At 42.9% G+C, this 26,521-nt stretch overlaps 1 protein-coding gene and 1 long non-coding RNA gene across 3 annotated transcripts in view; one reads left to right on the forward strand and one right to left on the reverse strand.

The window, feature by feature from the left end:
• LOC147031147 (splicing factor U2AF 35 kDa subunit-like) overlaps positions 1-7,805 on the forward strand; it is a 30,113-nt gene extending 22,308 nt beyond the window's left edge. For both annotated transcript variants that reach the window (XM_085875937.1, XM_085875936.1), the window contains exons 6-8: positions 2,790-2,923; positions 3,490-3,585; positions 5,452-7,805. In XM_085875937.1, the coding sequence (XP_085732063.1) occupies positions 2,790-2,923; positions 3,490-3,585; positions 5,452-5,557 (336 nt within the window). In that variant the 3' untranslated portion in view covers positions 5,558-7,805. The remainder of the gene's footprint in view (positions 1-2,789; positions 2,924-3,489; positions 3,586-5,451) is intronic.
• LOC147031148 (uncharacterized) overlaps positions 1-26,521 on the reverse strand; it is a 67,296-nt gene that overhangs the window by 18,011 nt on the left and 22,764 nt on the right. The window contains exon 2 of the long non-coding RNA XR_015056681.1: positions 20,796-20,877. This is a non-coding gene — a long non-coding RNA (uncharacterized LOC147031148). The remainder of the gene's footprint in view (positions 1-20,795; positions 20,878-26,521) is intronic.

Here is a 26,521-nt window from a genome sequence, read left to right on the forward strand (position 1 = left end):
GTTCGTTCATTTCATCGTGGAAATAAACGTGCATGCATGTTGAACATTTCACCCACACTTGCATCCCCTGAATCTTACGGCTCATCTGGTAGCGGGGCTGGCAGGATGGTCTGGAGGTACGCACACTCGCCTCTGAAGCTGTCTCGTCTGGGTTTGAATCTCGACCCAGCTATGAACTGTCATCCTGGTGTTTCACAGGCGTGATGATTCATCAATGTGTGTGATGTTCCTCGGATGGACGTTAAACTTGGCATCCCATCTGCCAGCATTAGTTGGTGGTCGTTAAAGATCTCACGGTGTCCTTCATGAAAAGTAGATGAGCTATCGCAGGCACCTTGAACAAATCAGAAATTCCCGCGCAACCCACAAAAAAGGGCATTGCATTAGCGGCATACCCACGCCGTCAGCCAACGATGCTGCCCCGCAGCTTTGTGCTGCATACGAAAGAAGAATCGGGTAGCGGCATGGATGGCGTGGTGTCCATTGCTCACCTGCATTTTAATACATACACTAGTATTTGGTCGACTCGCCATTTGCAGATTTCAATGCTTTTACTCTTTCAGGCATAGAACGAATGAGTTCTGAAATTTTCTCTTCTGGGATTTCTGTCCAGGCTTCACGCAAAAGGTTCAGCAATTCTGCCCGTGATGTTGGTTTTCCTGGACTTTTTCCCACACAGCTCAATCCAATATTGCCCAGAGGTGTTCATTGGGATTCATGTCAGGAGACTGACTTGGCCATGGAAGTCGCTTGATCCCATTTCTGTCCTGCCATTTTTTGGTCTTTTTTGTAGTGTGGCATGGAGCTCCGTCTTCCATGAACGGTGTTGTTTTTGACCATCTGACCAGTGGAGAAGACAGGGAGAAGTCCATCAAGGATAGAAATGTGTGTCGTAGTGTTGATGTTGCCAACACACTCCACAAGCTCTGACCGACCAGTGCTCCAAATTGCTCCCCACACCATCACTGAAAAACCACCGTGTTTGACAGTTGGCTTCAATCGGTTCAAAGAGAACTATTGACTGGGAAGTCTCCAGACCCATACGCGTCCGCTATCAGAAAATTGAGTAAATTGAGAGATGGTGATGGTGCGCAACCCACAAATCCGAAATCCGAAGGATTCAAGCAATTAATAAACAGACAGAAAGGGGTGAAAACATCACCTCCTTCACCTTCCATGGCGGAGGTAATAACGATATGACAAGGGGGCAGAGGGTGCAAGTATACAAAAGGCAGATCATCATGATTGGGCAGACTTTGGGCGATTCCACAGTTCGGTGAAGAGAGAGAACCGAAGAGTAGAGGTGAGCAGTTAGCCTAGATTTGAGTAGGGCAATGAAGTAGGGACTGCTGCCTGAGTGAATGCGACCTGTTGGGATGAAAGAGGGACGAATGGCTGAGAGTGTAGTTGTGGCAAGCCGCAGATAGGAGGCAGCAGAAAACTGCTCACCAACCTCTTTTGCAGTGGGAGAGGAGAATGATCTGCCTCTTAGCCTCCTGTTGAGATGCCATTTGACCTCAGGGTTTTAGGTTTCACCCTTACCGATGGTGCAAGGTGACATCTGCTGCCACCAGCCCACAGAGGACTCGAGTCCACCACTGCAGATGAAGGCCTTGCATTTTTGATCAAATTATATCAGGTCATGTGTGTTAATATATCATTCAGAACTGTCCTCATCAACACTTTCCTTTTGGAAGGCTCTGCGAATCAACTCGTCCATGTTTTGACAACATATTTGCTTCTTTGTTGTTATTTTTTTTAACTCTGAAATAAATTCACATTTTATTGATTTCACAACGTCGTACGAAAGGCTTACGCGTCTGAACCAACAGCAGTGCTTCCGAGGCAACATGGTGCTGCTGCAAGGAGACATATTTCCAAATGATTGTACGATATTGATCAATCTGTTATGCGAGTGCACACGTTCCAAGTTGGCACAAGGCTCGAATAAGAAAAGGTGGTTATTTTGTATAAACATCACTTCACTTGCTTTTAAACTCGAAACTGCGTGTTTGCCTGTCCAAAGTTGTTTTTGCAAACGTTTTGCCAATCATGCTTTGCGTTGCGTTGTTTGGTGAGGTTGATATTGCAATGTGCTAATATACTGGAGGACTGCAGGCTTTTCCGTCAAAATGGCACTAAACATGGATTCGCTGAAATTCGATAAAAACAATGGATTGCGGTGCAGCGGAGGGGGAAGAAGGGAGTGGTTGTTCTTAGAAAAGCCTCTCTGAATATCAAATTGGTGAAGCAAATGCTATGCATCACCGTGCAATGTTTCAGGATGTACATGACTCATTAAACAAATCTAACTAGCCTGGACATTTCACTTTTAAAGGTTTTTAGGCGTTTAACGTTTCCCGGATCCTCGGGGCGGTTCCGGGAATTGTGCACACGATTTTACACTTTGCATTTCCCGAATTTATTTTCCATTTCTTGGTAAGAGTGTTGGTGTTGATCGAATTGGGAAACGTTTGTACAAATGAGATGTGAGATCCGGTGGCATCCTTGATCATCGCACGTGTAAATTGCATTACAAGTGGTTCACAGATATCCTCACCTTCCTCTTGGCCACAAACTTATCGACTCATCCCGTGAAGAGCTATGCAGACGATGGGTGTGCCCTCATGGGAGAGAGTTTCGTCACCAGAAGTCGGAATAACTTTGTTTTTTGGGAGGTTTTTTTTTGTGAAAATAGTGAAGTACATGTGCGCTATCTCATCATGTGTCGCATTTTAAGCAATTGATGTTGAAGGAGTTTTGTGATGCTTCTCTGTGTTTGCCACCAGTTCCGATATGAAGAAGATGCAGAGAAAGCTGTAAATGATCTGAACAACCGTTGGTTTAATGGGCATCCCATCCACGCCGAACTCTCCCCAGTCACAGACTTCCGTGAGGCTTGCTGCCGCCAATATGAGATGGGGTACGTATGGAAGTTAGTAACGGATGCAAGTGTCAAACAATCTCGCCTTCCCTTTGACCCGTTATTTAGTCATCGTGACGTCACTTCAGCACGTGTTTCAGTGGGCATCACCACCCGACATTGCCTACCTCTCCTGGCACACGATGGTCGAGCAATAATCGATCTGCAAATTTGGAAATGGACCACCATGAGATTTAAATGCCCACATCTGAGAGTGAGAAGATGGGTTAGTCAGTTTAATGCCCCCTCTGAAAAGATGACTCTGTGTCAGAGTATGTAGCTGAACATTATGTGACGTGGTTGAGTTACAATTTCTGATTTTTGGGAGCCGTGAGGAATAAGAAATGTACATGATGGCGAAAGGGAACGGATTGGGAATTACATGCGATGCCTGGAAATGATCGTTTGTGCTTTTCTCTTGTTAATCTGTTCTCCTCTGCCCCCATTGGTAGTGTGTTGGACTTGCACCATTTGTCCAACTGTTCCATAAGCTTTGACTGTATTAACAAGAGCGAGAAGAAAGGGCGATAAGAGCGAATGTCTGGAACTCTTCCATCCTCCCTCAGGGAGTGCACACGCGGTGGATTTTGTAACTTCATGCACCTCAAGCCGATCTCTCGTGAACTTCGCCGGGAGCTGTACGGTCGCGGCCACCAAAAGAAGTACAATTGATGTCCTCGTCTCCTCTTTTACCGTGATCTTTTATTTTGTTTCCACCATCTATCTCTCATGATGAACTTTTGTCCATCACTCTCGCTTCACCTGCATAATGCTGTTTCCAAAGATTAAATCAAGCTTCCAGCAACGAGAGGGGATGGAGGGGCGGGGGGGGGGGATTTAGGTGGCAAACCATCCCTTTCCCTTCTCCCATAATTCCCAGCCTCTGGCCTTTGGCTCAAGCCTAGAATTTCCAACACTGATCAAAGGCAATGAAGTTCACAATTTAGTGAATAAGACGCACAACAGAGCTCGACATCGACGGGTGCCCGGATGAGTCGGGCACACAAATTTTACAAGGGGTTGGGTTCTGGATTCCTGGTCAAGTTTATTTATTCAAAATATGCAAATGAGCTTTTGGGGGTATTCCATATATATGACGGGGGTGAAAATGAAGAATACTATCAGAAGGCACCTGCAAATATTTAGTGGGCCATTGGTCCATGCTAAATTACAAAATTGAATTCAATCACAACAACAGTGGAATGAACCTTTTCTGAAAGTCAACTTACAGGGAGATATTAAAAATAAAATTATATCAGTTAATTCACAAGACACCCCAATAAGAGTAAAGTGCGCCCAATTAGCGCCAGGTTAGATCGATCGAGATAAATCAGAGGAATCAGTCAGAAAAGACTATCTCAGTTCGACTTTGTGCTGCGAAAAGACAAGGTATGGAGAGCGTGGCAGAAAGTCGAGAGGAGAGTGTTCCTGATGTAGCAAGAGGAGGGCAAGTTGAGGGGGATCGAGAGGAGAGTGTGCCCTATTCGGTCTGCATATCAGCTAGCACGGCTGGTGCCTCCACCAGTGCCTCTTCTGAGCAACCAGTACTTCTTCAAGATCATCCATTTTGGTGAACAAGGCCATTGCATATTTGTTGTTGAGAATTACAAGGCTTATGTTAATTCCGGTATCAGTGCTGCGTATTTCGAACATAGTGATGATGAAGTTCAATCTAAATAAATATCTTGTTCAAGAAATGAACATTTTCTGTCTCACCCTATTAAGCAAAGTCTGGTTGATGTGTTTTGGACTTTTCAATGATGAGCGAATGCAAAAATATCCATTTTATCCAAACTTCAATCTTGCAGAAAATAAGTTTAACGGTTATTTCTTTATTTATTAATTTCTGGGAACCCAAAATTTGACTTCGGGCACCCAAGAAAACCACAAAATTACAAAGAATGGGTACCCGGAAGGGCATCCTAAAAAAACAAGTTAGTGTGCAGCCCTGCATACAATATCATGCTTTTATTTTATTTTTTTACCAGAATCTAAGGCTCTGCAGGGGCCTTAGATTCTGCTGCCGCATAAACATCTCACACACATGGACAGAGACGGATACACGAGACACAACACAGCCACTGAGCTTGGGGAAGTGCCGTCACTTCCCGGGGCACCCTGGGTATGCCAGCGACGGCACAAGCATGGCACCGCCTTTCTCACTACACTCAGCGAGTGGAGCAGTTCCTCAGGAGGAATTTCCTCCACACCACTGATGCCAACCTATAGGGATTGTCCGTGCTCTTATCCTTATAAATGGTGAACGTCAAGCAAGGAAGCAGCACGTACCATTTTAAAAGTCTTCATTATATTTGTTGGGAGTTCAAATGGATAATGAAGGGAAAGTGATGTCGGGTGACATTTAGACAAATTTATTCATGCCATTTAGATATGGCTCTCCTTGAAGCTTTCAACAAGCACATTTAGACAAACATGTGATGGTAAAATAAAGAAAACATACTCAGTTTTGTGAAGTTTGGAACGTTACAGACTGATCCTTTGCTCCTTTTCTTCCTGGTACACCACAGGCACCGTAAGTTGCGTTCCCGTGAAAAGCATCGCTCTCGTTCTCACCGGCATGGAGGACGTCAGCGCACCCGACGCCGCTCCAAAGGCCGCACAGGCCGTTTCTGAACGTCGCTGCTGCTTGTTTTGGGTGCAAGCACGCTTCCCTCAAGCACATCATCGGCTTTTCTCCCCAAAACACGAAAAACAAACATCCTGCTTTATTCAGTCCATTTCTTGGAAATTACTTGCTTTCCATTCAACCCACACAGCGACGCAACTTGACTTCGCGACTCTGCTTCGTGACAGAGTGAGCATGTCAAATCGTTGTAGCACTTTTGAAATATTTCATTCCAAGAATGGATTGCTTCCAAGAAGTAACAAAAGTTCCCTTCATGCGAAGCTATGCATGGGTGGAAGGGCGAACAGGTACTTCACGATGATTTCAACTCCTACCGTTCTCCTCGGCCATCGCAAGATGCACGAAACGGGTTTAACCGGCCGCTGGTGTCAACGGTTGTCTAATCTTGAGACCTTCTCCTTGCTTTTAGCACCTTGAAACACTTTACTCCTCACCTCTCCCTCCGCCACAACAGTAAATAAACAGTAGTTTGGACGAAATCAAAATTGAGTGCTGCACAATGTCCTGCTGTGCTCAAGTCGTATATAGAGCCAGTGATTTTCCGCAATCGCAGAAAACGGATGGAATTCACAAAATGGGTGACTTGATACGGAAAACTGAATCTGACAAAGAATAAAACAGAATTTAGTAAATTACAGAATTTTTTTTTTCAACATTCAGTCGAATGATAAATAAAATATTCATCATATTGTCGGAGTTTGCGTGTGCACTTCCCCACAGCCTAAACCAACAGCTTAATGACAAAAACCCCCCGCAATTTGATGCATGAGGAATACCGTCAGTACCGTCCATAACCGGAATCGCAATTTGATGCTTCTTTGGACGAGCATAGCTGTGAATCTCGATCTCGATTGCTGGCACTAAATAATGAATAAAATTCCGTCTAAATCTCTGGGGAGCCCATTCAAAACGAAATTTGATTTGAAAGTTTTCACTGCTTATATAATTCTCTGAAAAGCCGATCGCCGACAAAAACGACATGTCGGTCATCACATGCGCATGCGCGGAAATGTGGGGAAACTTCATGTTTTTTTTTTTTACAGTGAAGAACCGTAGAATTACAGATGAGATTTCCAAAAATAATTAATCACAACATCAACCTCCCGGGCCACATCCCGTTGTCGATGTACATAGTGTCACATCTGTGTACTTCCTTTGTGCGTGAGCAAACAAGGACATTGTAATCAATATTAACTTAAGTTTAGAGCATTACGCCCCGTGGATCCAGTTTCCACGTTTCCCACGTGGCATTTAGAATTTTATTTTCATTTTATTCTTCCCTGCGTTTGTGTTTCACCGATGGCAGAAAAAGGTTTTAGAAGTGGAGACTTGAGGAGAATTGCATTTTATCCAATGCAAGTGCACAAATACTTTTTTTTTTTCCATCGATAACACAAAACGGAATTTATTTTTCCAAACGGAATTTAGCGGGTTTTTTTGGAAACATAAAAATCACTGGCTCTACGTATCAAAATGATCATTTTCATAACGATAACCCAATCATGAGTTGTCAGCTCCGTGGTCATGTTCCCATCGGTTCCTTCAGTCCTCAGGGTTGGTTATTTGTTTTTATACTTTTATTCCCCGTATTACTTGATTTGTTCAATATTTATTTCCTATTTATTTGTCCAACAGAATTTATATTATTTATTTCTCAATAATTTATTTTTTGAACGATTATTCCATTTGTATTTGCAAATTTTCATTTATTTATTTCCCCAAAATGTTGCGCTTTGTTCTTCGGAGAAAGTTCTGTCGCTGTTCAGTGAATGTCATAGTTTTTATTTATGTTATCGGAATTTGGATGCACTGCCTCACTGTTTTGCAGGTTCCCTCGCACATTTCTTACTGTGAAGGTTTGGCTTTGTGGCTCAGGGCCATCTACATATTATGATTATTTGGGAGAGGTAAATTATAATTGAATAAGAAGGGGGGGAACACAGAGGAGAGAAGGAAGGAGGTTATGTATTGGACATATGAGGCATCAAATATTCGGTCTTTTTTGCATTGATCATATATAGATGGCCTCTTGTGTTCCTTAAAAAGTCAAACCTTGTGTTTCTCAAAAACTATCACTGTGGTTGGACAGATGGTTGAATGGACAGTCAAGGCTATGCTATGTTGCTGAAAAACAGGCATTATTACTTTTATAACTGTTCCTTTTGGGTAAAATTGTTCCTTTAATTACATTTACCTTTTTATTGCAAAAATAAAGGAACAAAGAAAAACAAAAAACCCTTTTATTTTTTACATTAAAATCAGCTTTTCGATGATGTATTAAGCTATTACCAAAGACTTGCATATAAATGTGTCAACATTCAACTTCACTTACCATCTTCAAGCAAAGCACTCAGACACACACACACACACACACACACACACACACACACACACACACACACACACACACACACACACACACACACACACACACACACACACACACACACACACACACATTGTTAAAGATTCAGCGGTGGCAGGATTCGCACCCGACTCTTGACAGCTAAATGTTGAAGATTCGGCGTCACTTAACAACACCGCCGTCTCCGGGGTTATAACGCCGGCTGGCTCGGCACAGGTCTCGGGTTACGCGCCTCAGATCACGATACCAAGTTACACCTGTGCCTTGCCAGTTGGGGGAATAGACCCCGGCTACAGACTGGATTTGTCAGAGACCGAGCGGAGTCTGCCAGTCCGTAGCTCGTTTGGGTTTTATATCCAAATCGAGCAGATCGCTCCTCGGCGTGGCACAAATAAATTCAAGGCAGCAAATCTCGTATAACTCAGCCAGATTTATTGGGGACACATCAGGGAACACAACACAAGCAAAGTATTCACGACAATGTTATAATTAATCTATAACCCGTTCTTAACTAGGGAGCTACGGATTACAGGTTTCGAAGGGAACCCTCGCAAGATACACCTTCGACAACATGCAGACAGGACACGGACAACATGCAGACAAGACACAGAGTACTTGGTGATGCCTCATGGACGAGAGGAAAAGTGTCAAAGGTACGAATGCGGCTCGTGACAAGCCGATGTCAACGGATTCGAGCACCCAGCTCGAGCATGCAGCATGGCCAAATGGCGGTGTCGTCGTCCTTTTGTCGCACCGCCCACACACGCAGCCTCAGCGCGTTCAGCCCCCGTAAGGTCGACGGCACAAGAGCGGAAGGTCCACGGTGTGCTCCAGCTGGCTTTTTACAAGGTCCAGCATACGAATCCAGGCCTGGCCTGCTCACCAGATCAGGCCAAATCGGGGTGTTGGGCTCCACAGGCAGATCGACGGGATTACAAGACGTCGTCGAGCCATGAGGTGAGTAAGGACAGAGGCTCCGTGGTTAGACGCAGGTTGAACCTGTCGATGACCTCTTCATAAGGTCGATCGCTGACTCACACAGCAGCCAGTTCCTCTCGAAGCAGATTGCAGCCTCCCACTAGTCGTTTCTATACAGCAGAATCCTCACTCGACACTCAGGCTCAGTTACTCCCTCAGCAGATCGCCGACTCGACCCTCAGGTTCAGGCCGTTCCTCTCTTACAGATCGCCGACCACATGCACTGCGAGTTACTCCCTCAGCAGATCGCCGACTCGACCCTCAGGTTCAGGCCGTTCCTCTCTTACAGATCGCCGACCACACGCACCGCGAGTTACTCCCTCAGAAGATCGCCGACTAACCTTCAGGTTCAGTTACTCCCTCCGCAGATCGCCGACCGACGCTAGCAGTTTCTCCTCCAGCCGATGGCAGACAGACCTCTTGCAGTCCCTTCCTTGCCTTTATTTTGGCTCGCTCTTCACGAAAGCCGATCCCAAACAGACACAGCCGTCCCTTGTACAGCCGATCGCCCACCTCGGCGCTCCCTTCCCTGCGCTCGCTTCTCTAGGCCACTTCCTCTCAGAGCACTGGGCGGGGACTCGTTCAGAGAGAGGAAGGAAGGAGAAGAACCTCTCGGTACACCACCACCGTACGCACAATGAACAGCCTCCTACACCTCCCGACACATGTAACGTCCATTTACCGAACAACCTGGCTAAACATGCATTTAATGGGGGATCTGAGCTAATCCTATATTTAATAACACACGAAGGGCCATTTTGGCAACAATATATATATATATATATATATATATATATATATATATATATATATATATATATATATATATATATATATATATACATATATATATATATATTGCAGTTTTTTTGATGATTCCCTGCACAGTGAGGCTCGTCGTTGTGTCAATGAGCTTGGGACGTTTGACATGCACTAGCAGGCCAAACTAGTGATGAAAATTAGCCCTCATGATGGGTGCAGGCAACTCAGCAACCAAAAATACCCATCAAGGTACTCGTCACAGTCCAAGATCCAGCGTTAAAGATCTCTCCCTGTATCTGGTGATGGGCGAGTGATTCATTGCTTGCAGCTGAATTGATGGTAGGCTGGCCGTTGATTTTGTGAAAAGACGGTAAAACACTAACTTCAGCACCAGCATCCACTAAAAACCTTGTACCTGTTGCCTTGTCAATTTTGTAGAATAGGTGACTGGATGTCACTGCCAGACTGACTTGCTGCCGCTCGTAGCTGCGTTAGAGTTTCCTTGCTTCGAAGGGCGGGACTGGTGGTATGTGCATGCGCTGATGTATTTGTGAGCCTTTTCCCCATGTTTCCAATGGTAAGCACATCCATTTGGCGTGTTGGTGGGTGCTTGAGCTGGGATTGTGTCCTCTCGATTGACTTCCAGATGGACCATGACCATGGCTTGTACTCCTCTCTCTTTCGACCTGCAGTTGCATCGTGAGAGCTTGTACCTGTCTGGTCAAATTCTCAACCAAGGTGGACAAGGTGCAGACTTAGTCTGGTTGAAGTGCAAGTTGCTGTTGAGGTTTTGAAACAGCTCCTATGTGCATTGTGGAGGACAAGAGAGAGTATCGACTTCCATGATCTTGTCAGCGAGGTCCACCAGTTGTTTGATGTCTGCAGCCTCTTTAGTTGAGGCCAAGATCAGTTGGATGTTGGTGAGAAGTCTCTGGAGAATCACCTGTTTTAAGATGGTATTCTCCAATGTATAGTCCCAAAGCAGCTGTCTCATCCTTTGCAAAAGCTGAGAGGGTTTTCTGTCACCAATGACGACTTGGTGTAGTCTCTTTTGCTCTGAAGCTGATGTATGCCTGATGAGCTCATCCTTGAGTTTAGTACAACGTTCCAAGGCTGGAGAAGCAATTCGGAGGTCTCTCACTTCATGCACTATTTCTGTCTGGAGAGAGTCAACAACATATGAGAAGCGTGTATCCTCGGTGGTGACATGCCTAGTCAGGAACTGCACTTCAACCTGCACAAACGACAATGTGGGATCGGTGGGTCAGAAGGGAGGGAGTTTTAAAGTAACGGCCGCTACTGATAACGGGGCTATCTCAGCAGATGCATCTTGATGGACATGATAACAAGAGATCACATCGGGGTCACCAATATAGAAAATGCAATTATCGACTTTGATTCACTGCTTCAGGTTAATGACCTCATCCATTCTGTGTGGTGTCCCATAAGCAGTTGAGCTTGAGTGTGGATGAATACAAAATGGGTTCGATGATAGTAGTCCCACGGTTGAAAGGAGTTAAAACCCACAGAAAATGGGGCCCGTGACACGGCACATGGTACGAAGCTGCGGGTGCAGAGAGCAAAGTGCTACTGGAGGAGTGGGGGAGCAAAGGTGGAGCGGGGGGGGGGTGGGGCAGGATTTAACTCCAGTGAATGCCAAGAAACTTTAGTTTAACTCCAGTGAACTTTAATTTAACTTCAGTCTGTGAGTCATTTCCACCAATGGTGTAAACAGCAAGCTGCCAGGCAAGGGAGCGTAATGATACTCCCGTTAAAGCCTTACTCACCACTCATCCCTCGAAGGGGAGGTCCAAGAGCCTGATAGTGTGGGGTAAAACGATTGATTAGAAACCAGATAAATCATGCCTCCACTACTGCCATTGGTTTGACAAGTAAATGGAACAAAGTTCATGATGTAAAAGTACCAACAAGTTGGCACCGATGAAAAGTACAAGACATCCTCAATCACCTCTGCTGTAATCACCTAAGTTTATTGTATTTTTTTGGTTGTTAAAGATGTTTTTGCTTTATCCATACGTTGTTGAGACCAGTTAATTTTATTTATTGAAACTGGTTACGATATCTTTCCCAGTTCCTTAATTTTCTTCCAAAGTTTTTTTCCGAAATAGATAAATGTTCTGACATCTGCAATCTCTTTTCCGTTTGAAAGCAAATCTTGAGGTTCAACATCGAATCTCATCAGTTTAGTCTTGGCAACATTCATTTTCAAACATACTTTGCTTGCTCTTCTCCTTTAACGTTTTGCCTTTTCTTGCATCCTTCCAAAAGTATTTGAGATACTTACAAGCCAGCCAAGAATGTGTTTTTTTCTCTGCCAACTCACACCAAAATTTTTTTTCCACTTTGCTTCCCATGGCGGTTAGCGTGCCTTTGTCAGCCTTCAGTTGTTAAAACCTATTGTTTGAACTGTCCTGAAATGTAAACCAATACTGTATGAGTCTCAACACAGTCTGCTATTCCTCTGGAGGTGGGGCGTTCCATGTGAAGTTTACACATTTTTTAGCGAAATTTTGACACATCATCTCAGATTTCACTCTTTTTTGTGTGCAAGTGGTTGTATCCACGGTAAAACATTATGTGTCAATTTTCAGACCTGGGAGCCCATCGGGGCCCATTTTAGGCCCCCCCCCCCAAAATTTGGCCGCCCCCGGTTGACCTACAATCTTCCAGTGGCCATATCACAGGTTGTAGTGGTCCGATTTGGATGATCTTGGTATCAAAATGCTCGTAAAAGCGAGATCTTTCGAATCACGTAAAGTAAAATCACTCCGAAACAGTAATTCAAAAAGTTATAGTTTGGGGCGCCCTTTAACCTTGGGCCCCTGCCCCCCAGCCAAACCGATCCTGATTTTTTTCGTGTGAGAATACCCCTTCATATACTCCAACACCTCAGCATAAATTAAAATGGGATCTCAATGGGTTCAAGTGTGATGATGGTTTTATTGTTCGGGGTCCATATATCACTAATTCTTGATTCGACATTGGGCGACGTTTGCCGTCATCGTTCCAATGACGTCACCTGCTGGCAGGTGACTTTATGTCTGAAATTGACAATCAGCATCTCTGGACTATATATATATATATATATATATATATATATATATATATATATATATATATATATATATATATATATATATATATATATATATATATATATATATAGCATTATTTGTGAAAAATTATTCTGCCTATTGATTTTTAAGTGTACATTTTTTGTATAACCATCATCGAATTAAGTTATAAATGGGCTAATCTCAGTTTTTGCATATTTTGCAGTAGGCATGGTGACTGAAGATCAAAAGGAGTTCCGAAAATACTGTTGCAATCCATTCAGCTGCCATAAAACGAAACAACGGAAAGATCTTCGCAATGTGTCAAATGATATGTTGATGAAATTTTCTTCAAAGGTGAAAAAAGATGACAGACTTTGTACTTCGTGCAGAAACAAACTCTCAGTTGTCACCAGAGCGTATTGAAGAATCATCTTCGTCCAGTTCGAAATTATCATCAGAAGGTACTATCGAAGGCATTGCAGAATCTATTTTGACAGATGAGGACGAGGATGTTTTTGAGCGAGAAGCACAAGTTGACCTATTAAACCAGTCGTTATCGATGATAGGCGAAAGCCCATTCGACAAACGAAAGGCGGAAAGGAATCCAGGGTACGTTCCTGAAAAGTGAAGTAAAGTGGAAGATTCTGTGCGAAAGAAATTAGAACGAGTTGCTGGACCAAGCACTGCGGAGAAAACAGAAAAATACAGCGTCAAAATGTGATGAAAACTGCATGCCAGAGGTGATCGAAAGCCTGAAATAAAAATGCGTTGTTTCGAGCCGTTCAGTGCAAATACGTATACTGACAATATTTCCTCGGAATATGAGCATCAGAGGGATGATGAGTGAATTCAGTTGCTTCCAAAGAATGGCTGTGCAAGCCAAAAATTTAGAGAAAGAAAATGGTATGCTATCGTCTCCAAATCCCAAACAGGGTAAAATATTGCCTGACGAAGTGAAATCCGCCATAACCGAATTTTACCGAAGTGATGAAGTCAGCCGAATAATGCCGGGAAAAAGGACTGTGTGGAGGTCAGGAATGAACGTGGAAAAGACAAAATTCAAAAGCACCTAGTACGAAACAATCTGAAGGAACTGTTTCAGAAATTCAAAGAGAAGAACCCTGGCTTGAAAGTTGGATTTGTGAAGTTCGCCATGCTTCGTCCCTCGGAGTGTGTCCTGGCCGGTTCAGGCGGTACACACAGTGTATGTGTATGTACGATACATCAAAATGTGAAACTCATGATGTTTGGTTCCAAAATACCACAGATAGCCGAACTTCCTCGCTATCATCATGTGATAGCACGCATAGTTTGTAACCCAGCACAACCGGCATGTTATTTCAGAATTTGTGAAAGTTGCCCATCAATTGAAGACTTCAAAACCGAGCTACTGAGTGCTTATGAACTCCAGGATATTGATGAAATTCAGTTTAAACGGTGGACATCCACCGACAGATGTGAACTGAGCTCCATGGTCCTGCCTTTGGAATAATTCATTAATCAATTCTGTGAACGCGCGGTGAAATTAGTGAGACACGACTTCATTGCCAAGGCCCAATCTCAGTTTCTGAAAAATAAGAAAGACGAAATCAGTGAAGGAGAATTTGTCATTATTGGAGACTTCTCAGAGAATTATTCGTTTGTCGTACAGGATGCGGCCCAAGGATTCCATTGGAACTGTTCTCAAGCGACAACTCACCCCTGGGCTTACTATTTCAAATCGGACGATGGCAAATTAAACCACGATTCGTTCACGATTATATCAGAATGCAATACTCACGACGTTGTCTCAGTCCACCTCTTCCAAAGAATGCTCATTGAACACTTGAAATCTAGCTTTGGAAATGTAAAGAAACTTTACTATTTCTCAGATGGTTGTGCTGGCCAATATAAGAATTGCAAAGCCTTCATAAACCTATGTCGTCACAAATCAGAGTATGGTATTGACGCAGAATGGAATATTTTTCCCACAAGTCATGGCAAGGGCCATTCAGATGGCGTGTGAGGTACAGTCAAACGAGAAGCAACACGTGAGAGCCTGCGTTGACCTTACGACAGTCAAATTATTTCTCCAAAAGATCTTTTCGCCTTTGCTGAAAATGGTTTGAATGAAATGAAGTTCGGTTACGGGATCCAAGAGGCGTATGACGAGGAAGAACGAATTCTGGAAGAAAGGTTAAAAACGGCCAAAACCATAGCTGGAACTCAAAAACTTCATGTTTTCATCCCTATTTCTGAAACTGCTCTTCAAGTACACGAATTCAGCCTGAGCGAGGAACACCGTATCGAGTCAGCCATTTCAAAATCTACACCAACTTTTAACGGGAAACTCTCAGATTATGTCACAGTGCACTATGATGGAAAATGGTGGCTTGCCTGCATCATGGAAGCATTTCAGGACACTCATGAAGTGAAAGTTAATTTTCTTCATCCAAACGGTCCTGCAAATAGTTTCTTTTTTCCTGACATTGAAGATCACTGCATTTTAGACATTTCTGATATACTGCTTTCTGGAGAACCAAAAACTGCTGCAGGTAGAACCTACACAATCAGTAAAATAGAAACACAGCTGTCAAATAAAACATTGGTTGGCAAAAAATCTTGACTATAATATGCTTGGAAAAACTCTTTACCTCATTCTAGTATCGCTTCCAGTTCCTGCACGTGCATGTGGAAAATTTATGTACAATATACTGATATAGTGTATTGGAAATCTTGTGTTCAAATATTGTGCTATGTATTGTGGCGTATTGTGTGTCCAGCACCCAAGTCCCCAAACAATAAAACCATCATCACACTTGAACCCATTGAGATCCCATTTTCATTTATGCTGAGGTGTTAGAGTATATGAAGGGGTATTCGCACACGAAAAAAATCGGGACTATCGGTTTGGCTGGGGAGCGGGGGCCCAAGGTCAAAGGGTGCCCCAAACTATAAGTTTTTGAATTACTGTTTCGGAGTGATTTTACTTTACGCGATTCAAAAGATCTCGCTTTTACGAGCATTTTGAGACCAAGATCAGCCAAATCGGACCACTACAACCTGTGATATGGCCTCTGGAAGATTGTGGGGCAGCTGGGGGCACCCAAATTTGGGGGGCCCCTAAAATGGGCCCCGATGGGCCCACAGGTCTAAAAGTTGGTATTTTGAGTTTTTTTTTCACCCAAGTGAATAAATGACCAACATATGGGGAGAAAATGAGGTATTAGTGTCGGGAGGGTGTGTACACTTGACATGGAATGCCCCAGGTGAAGGATTAAAAAATTTTAACATTGCAATCCGGCGCAATACCAGCAGAGGGTGGTGTGTGTGTGTGTGAATCATGCGATTCGTGACAACATCAGATCAGATCCAGTTAACCTTTATATATGTGAATATCACGTTTGATGAGTGCACAATTTAATCACCCGCGAGTCATATCATGCTCATGTTGAAAAGTGAAGTCAGGACTGTCGGCATGATGGAGGGGTCTCCTAATATTGTATCCTTACTCCACAATTCATGGACCGGTGAGTTATTGTTTGTTTGCAATTACGTCCAGACTTGCAACTGTGGAAGAAATTCAGTTCTTCTCTTTCAGATTCTGAGACCATTTATTAACAACACACATCAAATACTAACAACAACAAACATGCACATGGGAAAGAAGGATATACAAACAATAAACAACAAGCCTGTAGGCGATGAGGGATCCGCTAGGATCGAAGCACTGGATACGATGCTTTTCATTCTGACCGATCCACCGACGAAGATTCATTGCCAAGATGTATTGGTTCACATACAATTGTTCCTCTGCCTGGCAAGATTTTTCCTATTGTGTATTTTGCCAACTGGCACTCCTCACAGGACTACCATTTGAAAAATAAAACCTAAATCAAAAATCGGCTCGAGTAAAATTTTCTAAATATCTCGAAGTGTTTAATTCCGAAATCTCATTTCTCCACATTCAAAACTGTACGACAAGTATTGAAAATAGTGAACGTAGGTCGAGAAAAAGTATTTTTTCGAATTTTGCGTATTTCAGCCCCGACACCCTTGGTGATTGAATCTGGAAAAATGCTGCGGTTCAATTTTGTAGTCGTTATTAAACTCTATCCATACACCGAATTTGAACGTTCCACCATTGATGGTTTCTGAGGTCAAGGTCACTTAACATATTCTCTGGTTCATCACCTTTGCGCATTCGGCGGGCTGCCATTCGGAAACTATGAGAGATAGAGGAACGTTATGCTGTCGCGATAACTAGATGGGGATGCACGGAATAGGCAGGAGTTGGGCCGGTCGCTCGACCTATCATAGAAGCTGCGCTACGTCAGTTACCGTTTGGGTTCTTAAAACGCGGTTTTTCAGCCGCTGCATAGCAACGGGTGGTTGCTTAGCAACGAAACTCAAATGCGCACACTCCCAGCCCATATGGCACCTGCTCACCAAGTTTCATCTAAATCGGTTTTCTGGTTTGTGCTGTGGAGCCTCGTGTTGCAGACACACACACACACAAGCCGGTAGGCGGACATGGGTAGTCGACTACCCAATAGAACCTGACGCGATGGGCCCGTTCGATGGGGAATGACCTGAGGATTAAGCACAAGAAAATTCATGATTCTAGCTTCAAGGGTTAATGCTGCAGATTGTTTTTTCGTTAAAATACCCCCACATTTAGAGGTTTTTCAGCCGTTGCTAGGCAACGGAGGGGTCCATAGCAACGGTTCTTTCTCACACATAACTAGGACATACCATGAACCTACCATACCAGTTTCATGCATATCTGACTCATAGTCTCTAAGATATAACGAACTTCGTTTTTTTATTGTTTTTCAACCAGGGTTCATTCAAAGTCTATCTTCTACGACAGTTTTCATAGGATCCGGCTGGAAATTTTTGACAATATGGCTGAATGTGCTGCCCACAGTCGCTCATGGCCCGATTTTTGATTTTCCAAAAAATAATTTTTTTATGATTTTTCTAAAATTTCAAAGTCCCGTTGCTCGGCAACGGTGGTGTCCATAGCAACGGTTCTTATTTGCACACAACTAGGTCATGGTATGAACATACCAACCAAGTTTCATCGAAATCGCTGTTGTATTAACTAAAATCGCCATTTTAAATTCTGATAATAAGGGTAGAAAAAAAAATCTCAAAAAAAATTTTTTTGAGATTTTTTTTTTTAGACTAGATCGACTACCCAACAGACTGAGAGACGGAAACCCCGACAATAACGGATATCTAGCGAATCCCAATGAGTTTGTGGTTCAAACCTTCGTTCGGAGGGAACGAATGATCAATGAACTCAGACTCGATCCTCCCTTTCAAAACACAAACAATCCATTAAAACGAGCGTCAGGAAGCACAACATGTCGGGACGGAGTGAACGTCACGTACCGAGTCCGGAATCTTCATCCTCTGGTGAACCGACCATGGACCCCTCCGAGGGAGAACCTCCTGGACGGACCACGGACCCACGGTCTGAGGACAAACCCCCCAGACCGAGCACGTATCCTCCATTCGAGCTGCTCGTGTATCCCGCGGGGTGTTTGCCGTGTGTGGTCTTTGCCCGAGAGATATCGGGTCGTCGTGCACCATCCGCCACTGTAAGGTTCAGTGTGCCGAAGTACCGGACATTGTTGACGATGAGACATTCCAAAAGAAACAAACCACGTGATCATGAACCTTGTTGAGTCATGGTTTCTCGGTGGTCGATTCGCCACCAGTCAATTACGTGACGTAGCAAATCACCGACGAGCACGTTTGGGTTCTTAAAACGCGGTTTTTTGGCCGCTGCATAGCAACGGTTGGTTGCTTAGCAACGAAACTCAAACACGCACACTCCCAGCCCATATGGCACCTGTTCGCCAAATTTCATTAAAATCGGTTTGCTGGTTTGTGCTGTGGAGCTCGCGGTGCAGACAGACACACACACACACACACACACACACACACACACACACACACACACACGGAAAACCCGACAATAACGGATATCTAGCGAATCCCAATATCAAACATGATCCTCTTTCTGCTCAAAATGCAGATAGCAATCCCCTTTATACTATTTTGGAGAGTCAAAGTCAGGGGAGGGCAAGACATCTGGCAAGGATAAATTGAGGAGAGAACGAAGAAGCATGAAGTAATGTGAATACCAGTTCAGCCTTGAGGAGGAGGGTGGTAACTGGGTTTGGACAAAACACAGAGACAGGTTGGATTATTTTCTGCGAGACAATGAGGCGCCAGAAATGTATTCTTTTCTTTAGCAGCTGGGCAATTTCATTTAAATATTGGAGATACCAGTCTTTGGTTATATGTACTTCAGTGAGATAAAGCACATAAGATTTAGTAAGATACAATTTTATCTTGCTTGTATATTCATGTACATCGCTATGGAGATCAAAAGACTGTAAAGGGAGATTTTACTTACAGTCAATTTGATTCCAGTACAAAAGTACCACCTTATTTTATACTGTTAAAAGTAGTAGTAGCAAGTTAAAACAATTAAAAGCAGCAAGTGAATATAATTGAGAATACACAAATATAATTATTTCTTTATTCCACATCTCCCCCTTTTGTCTTATTAGGACAAATTTACATTATTTTTTCTTTATTTATTTTTATTTCAGCTAACTTCGCACTTCCTTACTGAGGAAAGATGGTCAAGTCAGTGTTAGAAATACCCTGCTTACTCTGTTGCAAATTTTGAAATGGGAAATGGGTATGTAAACATACACGAAGTACCACTTGATCAAAAATCATGCACCTGTCCAATTAATCAGAAAACAAATAGAATGGGTAATATTTTAATCATGTCATTACACGATTTTCAATAATTTAATTCTTACACTCTGTCCTACTTAACATTCATTTTGAGGCATAATTCTGGTTTTGCTTTTGTTTGTCTTTTGGAGGCATTTTACTTAAACTACAGTTAGGCTAGTACCAGCTACTAATCAGTGAGAGCAATACAATTACAATGCATGATATAATTCCTTATTCCATTAATTGATTTCGTAATTGCTGTTGGTCGAGCCATTCTTTCTATGTCTGTAATATGGTTAATAGAAATACCATGCTGATTTTCCTCATATATTGATTTTCCCTTGAAGTTAACATGATTCTTAATATATAATATTGACAAATCTGTACTAGAGTGGTGGGCTTGGGATAATTGATCAACCCATGTCACATTGTCCATAGCTACAGTGATTGATAATATATTAATCAATCAATACAAGTTAGCAATAACAGCAGTGTACCTTACTGTGATATAAGCGATCATTTTCATGCACTCCAAGTTACTGGTTTTCAAGATGCGGACTCCAATTACTCCGCAAATTTTGATCCATTCAAGAAGTTAGAAGAAAACAAATTAGGAGAATACTCTGTCACTTGAAGACCCCAATATATTTAAATTAGGATTATGAGACTTATATGATAAAGGTTTCTCAATTTTGAATTCCAAAACAAAACCTGATATTAAACTGAACACCGTATGGCTGCCAAAATTGATCAAGCACAAGACAAAGTTGTAAAAAAATTATTTCATAAACCTTCAACTGATAAATCCAAATTCAAACAATTTCAAAACAAACTTAATCTGTTGACGAGACAAGTAAAACAAAATAATCACAAATAAAAGCTGAGTACAAATCAAATATACCAAAGGAACCTAGTCTCGAATCAACCCATTAATTATAACCAAAAGAAACATGAAGGTTCGAATACCATCATGAATTGTAATGGAGAAAACCATAATATCATTCACAACTTCCACTAGTTATCAACTCTCCCCCATGTTTATGTATTTGACAACCAACCTGGTAAACAGGTGTGTGAAAATCGCTTTTCTAATGAATATCACATGCAAACATTATCACGAGTATCACTTATTCATCACTACAACACAGGTCAAAGCACACCGGTTTGCTGTTGCTAGGTTGCACATTATTACATTAATTAACAGGAGTAATTAAACCAGAAAGTTTGCCATTGTAGTCAAAGGGCGGCCACCCAGGAGTCTTTCTCAGGACTCCCAGTTACAGTAAATGTACTCACCCATGCCACTCAGCCTTGACATCGCAGCAGTGTGATTTGTTGAGCTGCCAAGCCAAACAACTTTGGCTGCAGACCACTCTGGCTGCAAGGTGTTCATTTGGGATCATGTAGGAATAAGAATTTTGACAACAATGTTTAAAGATACGAAATTTTTTACTCAGATTCTGCAACCGGTCCAGACGGCATCGGCCCACGTGTCCTAAAAACACGCTCCTCTGCTCTCGCTCGCTCTCTCTCTCTCTCTCTCTCTCTCTCTCTCTCTCTCTCTCTCTCTCTCTCTCTCTCTCTCTCTCTCTCTCTCTCTCTCTCTCTCTCTCTCTCTCTCTCTCTCTCTCTCTCTCTCTCTCTCTCTCTCTCTCTTCTATTCACCCTCTCATTTGCTCAAGGTCATCTACCATCTGCTTGGAAATCAGCAAGCATTACTGCCCTGCATAAAAAGGTGCAAAAATAGATCCCTGCAACTCCAGACCAATCAGCCTTCTCCCAATCATCAGCAAGGTTATGGAATCCATCATCGCTTCAGACATTAAATCCTTCCACTTCTCCAATGGCCTGATTTCCAATCATCAATTTGGTTTCAGACCAGGTCACTCTACCCTAGATATGCTGCTTCTGCTCTTCCAACAATGGATGGAGATCCTCAATGCCAGACATGAAATCAGAGCCATATCCCTAGACATATTGTGTGCATTTGACACGGTCTGGCACCCTGCCCTGCTCACCAAACTCTCTTCCTATGGTATCCAAGGCCATCACCACTCATGGCTCGCAGACTTCCTCTCCTTTTGTAATCAACGTGTGACCCTAAATGGAGTCTTTCAACCCCTCTTCCTGTCCAGGCTGGAGTTCCTCAAGGCAGCGTTCTGGGCCCTGTTCTTTTTCTGGTTTTCATCAATGATCTCTCCGACTCTCTGGAAAATCTTTTTTTTCTCTTTGCTGATGACTCCACCATCTGCCGTACCATCTGTCATCCCTCAGACCGGCAAGCAGCAGCTTCTTCGCTCTCTGCAGATCTGGGTAAAATCACAAACTGGTCCAACAAGTGGAACATGTCTTTCAATCCTGACAAATCTCACACTCTCACTATGTCTCTTCGAAAGGACCGTTTAGAAAACCCCTCCATCCACTTTCTCAACAATCCTCTGGAAGAAGTCCTTTCTTTCAAGCTTTTGGGTCTCACTATCTGACATGATCTTTCCTGGGAAAGCCACACATTTCTAACATGGCCTCCAAAGCCAGTCGCCGACTTGGAATCCTCCATCGTGCAAATCCTTCCTCGGCCCACGTGAGCTCCTGACCACATAAAAAGCTTTCATCCACAGCCTGATGGAGTACTGCTCTCCCCTTTGGGCTGGTGCTCCTCCCTCTCACCTTTCTCGTTTTCATGCTGTGGAAACCAAGGCATTTTGGATCACTGGCATCTCCCACGATGAGGCTGAGTATTTGGGTTTCTCACTCTCTCACCGCAGGCAGGTCGGTGGTCTCTTATCTGGTCTCGCCCCCCCCCCCTGCTGTGTCTGAAATTTCTCCCCACCATATTTCCGCAGGGCGCTCAAGGTCTGCCAACAACCCCCTTCTGGTAAAACTACCAAAATCACGAATCACTGCCCACCTTCACTCTTTCATCCCTCTTTTTCCCCACCTTTAGAATAAACTCCCTCACTCTGTTCAATCCCATTCTTCCCTCCAGGCCTTCAAAACAGCTATTCACCACCACCTCTTATCGTCCCCCATCCAAATCCTCAATCTTTTCTACCCTCACTATGTCCACCCTGTTAATCCACCCCAAACCCACCTTCTTCAAATTCCCTGCTTTCCTTCCTGAAAGTCCTTGTAATGTCTATCTTGTTTACCCCGTGTTCCCCACTCCATCCCTCTTCCTTCCACAGATCTCCAAATGTCTCTGTTCCCCCACTATTTTGTCCTTCCCACTCCCGCCCCTCGTCTCATGCCCCCCTCTTGCTGTGCGTTGTGTGTTAGCTCTCATACGAGCCTCAACAAGGTATACAAAAAAAAAGTATAAAAAATCTTTTTTTCCCCAACCAGTTTAAACAATACCAAATGCTAACATTATTTTTTTATTAATTTCCAACTTTTCTCATTTGCATATTTATCCAATTTCTCTTGAATAGCTTTATGGTCTATCAGTGTGACAGCAAGACAAAATTGTCATCCAATTTAAACTTGATTCTTGACAAATAAAGGCCCACATAACAAAATACATAAAAATAAAGATGTTTTTGCTTTCTGCGTGAGTAAGTTGACCTTGGCTTGGCTGCAAGCCCACAGATCAAAAGGCTTGGCTTCAAGCCCCGAGAATGTTGCTGTGATAAACATTCCGAAGCTGTGGGTCCGAGAAGCACCAGCCCCGCTCGTCAAAAGCATTTTTATTTTTCTGAGTGTGTAGCTTACTACATGTCCTTGTCCTGGTTCTTGGATATCTAACATTTAAGAAAGATGGACAAGTCTTAAGAATACATCCATCCAATCACATTCATAAATCACTATTTTAACCCAAATTTTCTCCACTTGATGTATTTGTTTCACAGATCAATCACTACAAGAGGCATTTGCACTGATAATGTCTCGCAATTATTAATCCATCAAATTTTGCAGCAATTCCATAATTCTCACCCGAGTTAATATTATTTCATTCATTATATGCAAGGAATTTTGCCTGCTTGAATCGATAACGGTTTGCTTGAATCAATCAAAGGGTTTTACTGGGTGGTTTTCCATTGCCTTCCCAGCAGTAGTTTGGGCAGGAATTTGTCTTCAACATAAACATCAACTAATATCATCCATCATCTCATGTCATCCATCAACGAATGAAGACAGCACGCCTCGCTTAACGTCCATCTGAGGGATCACGCATACATTAATGAATCGCCCTACCTACTAAGTACCAGGAAGACAGTTTATAACTGGTTTTAATAAAATGTTTAAAGCAGCTATGTGGAATTCCTTGTGGAGGGCAGACTACTGAAGGGAAATAAACATCGTTTGGAGCCAGGGGGTGGGGGCATTACCCCCCCCCTTTGGATCCACATATTAATTAAATGGGGGGAGGGGTTTCAGGACTCAAAAATATCTTTCAGTACCACAACATATTGAGAGACAAACACCTCAGCTTGCTGGGCTGAGCAATTAGGGGCAATTTCCCACTTTTTGGTTCACGAAAAAAAATCACGAAAAAAAAATAAGTGACCACTATATTCGTTATTGTTGTGTGTCTATCCGTCTGTCTGTCCCGAGCATAGCTCCGTGGGTTTTGATCCGATCCTGACAAAATTTTGGTGGGAGGTTTATATCATGATCTAGTTGTGTTTTCCTGAGAATGGGTTGTGGTGCGCCCATTATGGGCGGAGCCACGCCCAAAAAACGTGTTTTTAGGGGGTAGCCGATTTCAATTTGCATCTTCTCCGAGGGGGTTTGTCCAATCTGGCAGGGGTTTCGGTATTTGGTTAGCCCAATGGCACCTGCATAGCCCCACGGAGCTCGATTTTTCATTTTCGTCCCAAGGTCAAGGTCACAACGTCACAAACTTAGAAAATTGCGAATTGTGTTTTTAGGGGATAGCCAATTTCAATTTGTATCTTCTCCTAGGGGGTTTGACGAATCTGGCAGGAGTTTTGGTATTTGGTTAGCCCAATGGGACCTGCATAGCCCCACGGAGCTCGATTTTCCATTTTCGTCCCAAGGTCAAGGTCACAAGGTCACGAACTTAGAAAATTGCGAATTTTGACATAAAATCCATCTTCTCCGATGGGTTTGTCGAATCTGGCAGGGGTTTTGGTATTTGGTTAGCCCAATGGCACCTACATAGCCCCACGGAGCTCTATTTTTCACTTTCGTCCCAAGGTCAAGGTCACAAGGTCACGAACTTAGAAAATTGCGAATTTTGACATAAAAATCATACGACCGCCCAAACTTTGAGAGCTGGGATGACAATATTTTTAGGCATAATCTTGAGGTCATTCCCCACCTAAAGTCTTGAAACTATTTTGCTCTATCTCGAACACCTTGCCCGTGGCGCCCCATTCAAGTTTGTTTTTACGCTGATTTCATCAAAGTATGGATAATTAATCCAAGGAGTGCGAAATGCCATACAGCCTATATGACATTATATTGTTCCTGGAATGTTCCAGAGGAAGTTTTGCACCAAAGGTCATAATCCTTGACCTTTGACCTTTAAAGTTCACAAAGGTCAAATTTTCAAAGTTGTGGGAATCGAACCGGGTTTTCGACCTTCTTCGACCAACTAACTCCAAAAAGCTATAGCACGTATCCTGTTTCCTTATTTTAATGTCCACAACATGGTTTTGTGACCTTTAAAGGTTATGCAAAGGTCAAATTTTGAAGGTTGTTGAACGAAACCGGGTTTTCGACATTTTGTAGCTAATAACCCGTCACTCCTACCACATCATGTTGGTCATTTTTATAACTTGGTCAAACATGATCACATTGTCTCATCCTTGACTTCTGAAACAATCTACATCGTCAAATACCGCTCGTGAACCATCGTCGTCTTCAGACTTGTCATCATTTTAAAATCATTACAAATCACATTTCTACATTTCACAAACCAAGACTCCATGGTGTTTCCAAGATCAATCAAATTGACCGACACCCTGTAGCTTCACATGACATCAACACATATTTACCACTCCACAGCGTGTCTGAGTGCACACCAACTCCCTTTTTCGTTTTCAGAAATAAAGTTTCGATGCTCACGCATGGGACACTTGCATCGGCGTCTACCCGAGGGACAGCACACACATTTATGTATTTGCCTGCAACAAAACACAGAGATTCCAGTTTATAGTTAAAATGAGATTCAAACACAAACTCAGTGGAGAGTGTTGGCTGTGCAGGGAAAGAACGTGTGACCTTTGCATTTATCAGCACCAAGCCAAAGTGACCTCGAGACTAAACATGTTACCCCAAGACTATAATGTATGCATTGTTATTATTATTGTAACACGTATTCAAATGATGCTCCTGGGAGACTATCCATTTATTATGTATGCAATATACAGTGTTCAAAGCCAAAGTTGCACACAAAGTTATCAAACAGTGAGAAAGCCCGAGCTTTGATCCATTTTGACTCCCACGGCTTAACTTCAGCATGAGTGGGGAATTCTCACACATTCCATTTGTGCATCATTTGGAGCAATATACCGAGACACATGTCCACATATCTGAGGGATATTTTAAGGATCGATCATGATATGTATTCATGCTTAAACATCAAACAGAAGGGATCAAGAACACACACCAAACACCAAACCAAACCAAACCATGAACAGAAAAGTTCAAACACAGGCTGCTTCACTCCCTGTCTGAAGTTTACATTCAATTGATTCCTTCCAAGCACAACTTCGGCTGTTTATGTGGGTAATCTGTCCGCAAACTGTCTCTCTGAGGTAGTTAATTACTTTATTTCATTTTATGAATGTCCATTTCTCTTCACGCTTTTGTTGTTGCAATATCATTTCCAACAAGACATTCTCGTTAACACAAGTAGGATTATGACATTGTATAGTAATCTTCAGTTCCTTATCGAGCCCACAATCACTTCTAATTCAGATGTTGAACAAAATCAAATTCACTTCCACAACCTGGTCTTCAAACACTTCTCAATGGCATTTGCCTTGCATTCCAAAGAATCCGCATCATAATGCCAGGGCTCTGTCTTTCAATACAATCCATAAACCTATTATTTC

Source organism: Eptatretus burgeri, chromosome 3, assembly GCF_056783735.1.
Source record: "Eptatretus burgeri isolate ZD-2024b chromosome 3, Ebu_testis_v1, whole genome shotgun sequence".
Classification (NCBI taxonomy): domain Eukaryota; kingdom Metazoa; phylum Chordata; class Myxini; order Myxiniformes; family Myxinidae; genus Eptatretus; species Eptatretus burgeri.